At 66.0% G+C, this 4,610-nt stretch overlaps 2 protein-coding genes across 2 annotated transcripts in view; one reads left to right on the top strand and one right to left on the bottom strand.

The window, feature by feature from the left end:
- PDDC1 (Parkinson disease 7 domain containing 1) overlaps positions 1 to 2,795 on the top strand; it is a 6,190-nt gene extending 3,395 nt beyond the window's left edge. The window contains exons 6-8 of the mRNA XM_014534003.1: positions 8 to 134; positions 704 to 797; positions 1,002 to 2,795. Of these exons, the coding sequence (XP_014389489.1) occupies positions 8 to 134; positions 704 to 797; positions 1,002 to 1,117 (337 nt within the window). The 3' untranslated portion in view covers positions 1,118 to 2,795. The remainder of the gene's footprint in view (positions 1 to 7; positions 135 to 703; positions 798 to 1,001) is intronic.
- Positions 2,796 to 4,123: 1,328 nt separating this feature from the next.
- TALDO1 (transaldolase 1) overlaps positions 4,124 to 4,610 on the bottom strand; it is a 3,218-nt gene continuing 2,731 nt past the window's right edge. Inside the window, exons 4-5 of the mRNA XM_014533986.1 lie at positions 4,453 to 4,598; positions 4,124 to 4,322 (exon numbers count right to left, since the gene is read on the bottom strand). Coding sequence (XP_014389472.1) covers positions 4,290 to 4,322; positions 4,453 to 4,598 — 179 coding nt within the window. The 3' untranslated portion in view covers positions 4,124 to 4,289. The remainder of the gene's footprint in view (positions 4,323 to 4,452; positions 4,599 to 4,610) is intronic.

Raw genomic sequence — 4,610 nt, forward strand, 5'->3', positions numbered from 1 at the left:
CCTGAAGCACAGGGAGGGGGGGGACGCTGGGGCCCACGGTCCCCTCTGGCCGGGTGACACCACTTGTCCAGACGGCACCAGGCTTGCTGTTGTCTGTTGTCTGCTGGCATCACGGAGGCCTGTTCAGGCCGTGGGTGAGGAGAGGCCCTGCCTCGCCCGACCCTGCAGCCCCGCTTTGCTTTGCTTTGCTGGCTGTGGGCGTGGGGAGGAGCGGGCTAGGGCTGAGCTTGCTTTGCGCCTGACCAGGAGCCAGGGCGCCCGGGGCGGCTCAGCATTCACAGGCGGCCGGGAGCGGGCCGGGAGGTCCTGGGCAGATCTAGGAGGGAGGGTCCGTGTGGCGAGGACTGAGGCCTGGCTGCTGGAGGCTGCACTCAGCTGGTCTGGTCCCAGGTCCAGGTCCAGGTGAGGACCGGACAGGAGAGGAGCCTGGGTGACTCCTCAGTGCTCCTGTGGCCCGGCCCCCACCCCACAGGCCACGTGGCTCTGTTCCACCTCCAGGCCTTTCACTCACTGCAGGGCTCAGCTCCCACTGGCCTCCCATGTGCCTCGATGCTGGGGGAGGGTGTGTCACCCCTGGAAACCCACAGCAGGAGGGTCTCCCCCGGGGTTCAGCCTTGGAGCAATGCTGTGCTCCCCGCCGTGTGGAGGGCAGGGCCCTGCCTGGATGGGCTCTGCCTGAGCAGCGGGTGCCCTTTCCCCGCAGCCCTCCGTGTACGAGCTCGTCAGGGCCCCTGGCTTTGCCCGCCTGCCTCTCATCGTGGAGGACTTTGTGAAGGACGCAGGCGCCAGCTTCAGTGGTGAGCTGGGCGGTGCTGCAGGCAACGGTGGGGCACACGGGCCAGGCCAGCCTCCCGGGGCTGAGCACCCAGCCGACCTCGGTGGCTGGCGGCTCTGAAACCCCGCAGGCTGACCTGGAGCTCACAGCCCCGGGAGGGTGGGCCCGGCTGGGCGCTGCCCGCATGGGGCGTTGTCTGAGGCCTGTGCCCTCGGGTCTCCTGCAGCCAGCGAGCCTGACGCGGTGCACGTGGTGCTGGACCGCCACCTCGTCACGGGCCAGAACGCGGGTTCCACCGTGCCCGCCGTGCAGAACCTGCTCTTCCTCTGTGGCAGCCGGTGAGGGGCGCGGGCAATGGGCGATGTGCGGGCTGCTGGGCCACGTTCCCTGTGATGGCTGCTGCTGGCGCCCGAGCCTTGACCTGGTATCCGTCCTGCAGGAAGTGACGCGGTCCCCGCTGAGCCAGCCTACCTGCCAGAGATGCCACCACCTCCAGAGGCCCAGGGCCCCAGAGGCAGCGGGACTCAGGCCTCCAGGGCCCGAGCCTCTGACAGCTCCTGAGGCTGACTTCACCCGACCAGGCCCCTGGGACTGCGGGGCCTCCAGGCGTCAGCCTGAGGGTTGTCGGGTCTTAGCGGGTGTGAGGCCAAGGGTGCTGCACGGGCACCCGGTGGGGCTCGGGTTCCATGTGGAGCAGCCCACAGGGAGTTGGTACCCAGAGAATCAGCTGGGGCGTTCCAGGGTGGGGTCGTGGCCCCTCTGGTCTTCCTGGACCAGCACTGGGTGTCTCCCTCTGCCTGTCCCTGGCACCCAGGTCGGGAAGCAGAGGCTGACCGTCCTGGGAGCCAGGATGATCATGCCGGCCCAGCAGTGACAGGCAGGGGTGCCGGAGTCGGTACCTGTGCGGTGAGGGCCGTGCCCAGGCCGGTCTGTCCCCCAGCCTCCGGGTGTTGGCTGAGTGGGGAGGGGCCCGCTGGCTGGAGCTTGGTCAGCACTTTTGACTTGGGTCCCAGGTGAAGGGGAATCAATCTTGTGGTCACAGCTCCAGGCCCCCAGACTTGCCCCGATTTTAACTTTGCCTCGTGCGTGGGTTCAGTGTGGTGGTGACCCATGTCAGGCCCGGGTGGACCTCAGGGCAGAAGGCATGGCACCGCATCCCTGACGTGGAAACACTGTTGACCTTTGACCTTCAAGCACAGCCCAGGGGCTCCTTAGACAGCTCTGCACAGGCCCTGTCCTGCGGCTGCTCCGAGGGTGTCAGGGTGGACATAGCAAACAGGAGCTCCCTTGGAAGGAGGCCCTGGACAGGCCTCTGCTGGGGACGCCGGGCGGCTGTCCGGACGCCTCCCTCCCAGCACAGCCTGACCACCCTCAGGCTTCCCCGGGTGCCTGGCTGGGCTGTGGCCTGTGGTTGGGGTCCCCTCTGGAGCTGCGTCTGCTGCTTCCAGCCCCTGGGAACAAGCAAGTCGGCCCCCAGGCCCGGCGCTTCCTCCCGGCCCCGGACCAGCTCACACTCCACATTCCTGTCGGCATTTCCCAGAAGGCGACTTGGCCTGGCGTCGGCCCCATCCCCAGGTGCCACCACATGGTGACGGGTGGCTGCACAAACCCTGACAGACCCACCTCAAGGGCATTGTCTGTGTCCCCGTAAAGCTGACCGTTCCTGCTGAGGGTTCTGACCGGCACGTCTACTCTGCTCCGGTCGGGCTGTCCCCTGGGCTGAGGCTCTGCTCCCTGCAGCTGGGGCCGGGAGGGGTGGGAGGAGGAACCAGAAAGCCCAGGAGGGGCAGGGGCGGGTTTGGAGCCTGGCTTCCTGTCCTTGCTTCTGGGGTTCCCCACTCGCCCAGGACATCTGCAGCAGCGTTCTCAGGAATGAATGGACAGACTGGCCCCATGCGTGGCATCTTGTTAAAGGGCAGCGTGATCGCCATGTGGTGGACATTTGCTGTGAAAGAATGAAGTCCTGCCCAGCCAGTGTGGCTCAGTGGGTTCAGTTCCCGGTCGGGCACGTGCCTGGGAGGTGGGCTCAATCCCGTGTGGGGCCTGCAGGAGGCAGCCGATCAATGATTCTGTCATCAGTGATGTTTCCATCTCCCTCTCCCTTCCTCTCTGAAATCAATAAAAATGTTTTTCAAAAAACACACAATGAAGTCCTGAGGACACCCTACCTGGTGGATGGGAGAACATAACGAGTGAAGAAACGGCCGCGTGGTCCCCTTTGTGCAAGATCCTGACCCAGCGGCTCGGTTGTGGCAGGAATGGGGCACATGGACGTGCTGTTTTGGGGGGACTTCTGAGCTGAGTGCTGACGGTCACACCCCAAGTACTGAAACCGCCCTGTCAGACGTCCATGCGGACCCCAGGGCTGGGAGGCACCAGGAGAGGTGGGGTCCGGGTGGGGGCAGTGCCCCTGCCACCACTGCTGGACACCCACCCAGCAGGCCCCTTAGCACCCAGGACAGCTGAGCTTGTCCAGGACAGGCCGGGCACTCAGGACGGCACGGCCCCCGGGGGCCTGTCCCTGGTCCCTGAGAACTGCAGCCACGGGCCCTGCTGCTTTGGAGCACGTGGGACTCGGCCTCGTCGGCTTGCAGTGGCCCGTCCCGGGGTCCCCGGGGAAGGCTGTGGGGAAAGGTGGCCAGTCGGGTTCCCAAAGGGAAAGCAAGCCCAGGTGGGGAGGGCAAGGCGGCTCCCTGCTGACCCTTGGGTGTCTCCAGAGCAGTGTCTCCACAGGTCAGTCCCCGGCAGACGGGCGACACGCCCCCTGCTCCTGCTCCCTGGGCACTGGCTCCGCCAGAGCAGTGTCTCTGCAGGTCAGTCCCCGGCAGACGGGCCAGACGGGAGACACGCCCCCTGCTCCTGCTCCCTGGGCACTGGCTCCTGGACCGAGTCCTCGCCCTGCCTGGCTCCCCTCCAGGAACAGAGGCAGGTCCTTCCTCCTCCCTCCACCCATCACCGCCCCAGGCCCTTCCCAGTACAGCACGTGGTGCCCCAAGTCCAAACAGTGCCCTAGTGTGTTCTCAGAGCTGCACCACCCCTCCAGGTTCAGGGCACAGCCAGGACCTCCCAGGTTAGATGAGCCAGTGCTGCTGTGCTGAGCTGCCCCACCAGGTGGCACCACTGACCTGCCCGCCTGGTCAGGGCCTCAGTTCACGGAGCCACAAGAGGCAGCAGGTAGTGGCATGCGCACAGCCCAGGGGGCCCAGCACAGCCCTTGGCCCCATCAAGGGATCTGGGCACAGGAAGAGCTCAGATGGGTCCCCACGCAGCAGCGGGCAGTGCTGCCCCCTCTCGGCTGGGCCCAGGGGCAGCTGGTGCCGAGGGGCACGAGGCGTCAGGAATGAAGCTTGGCACAGAAAACACCGGCTTTAATGCATTAGGCAGAATTTTACACAAAATCAGAAACCCATGATCCGTCCCTGCTGCAAGTAGTAAAAAATGAAAGATTCGTCGCCGGACTTGTGCAATCAGACCCAGATCCAAAGCCCGCGCTGCTCTGTGGCCCGGCCTCAGGCTACTTGCCATTCTCCGCGCTGAACATTCGGTCCTACAGGGGGAGAGGGAGGGGCCAGGAGCGGCGGTCAGGCTCCCTCTGTGGGTCCGCACCGCCGATGGGGACCGGGCGGCACACCCAGGGTCCCTAGAGGTGCCAGCTCTGCCCGCCCACCCGCACTCACCGCCAGCACCCGCTCCAGCTTCACCGCGTCGGCAGCGAACTTGCGGATGCCGTCCGAGAGCTTCTCCACGGCCATCTGGTCCTCGTTGTGCAGCCAGCGGAAGGCCTTCTCGTCCAGGTGGACCTTCTCCAGGTCGCTGGCCTGGGCTGGAACAGGCA

Source organism: Myotis brandtii, unplaced genomic scaffold (assembly GCF_000412655.1).
Source record: "Myotis brandtii unplaced genomic scaffold, ASM41265v1 scaffold1236, whole genome shotgun sequence".
Taxonomy (NCBI): Eukaryota; Metazoa; Chordata; class Mammalia; order Chiroptera; family Vespertilionidae; genus Myotis; species Myotis brandtii.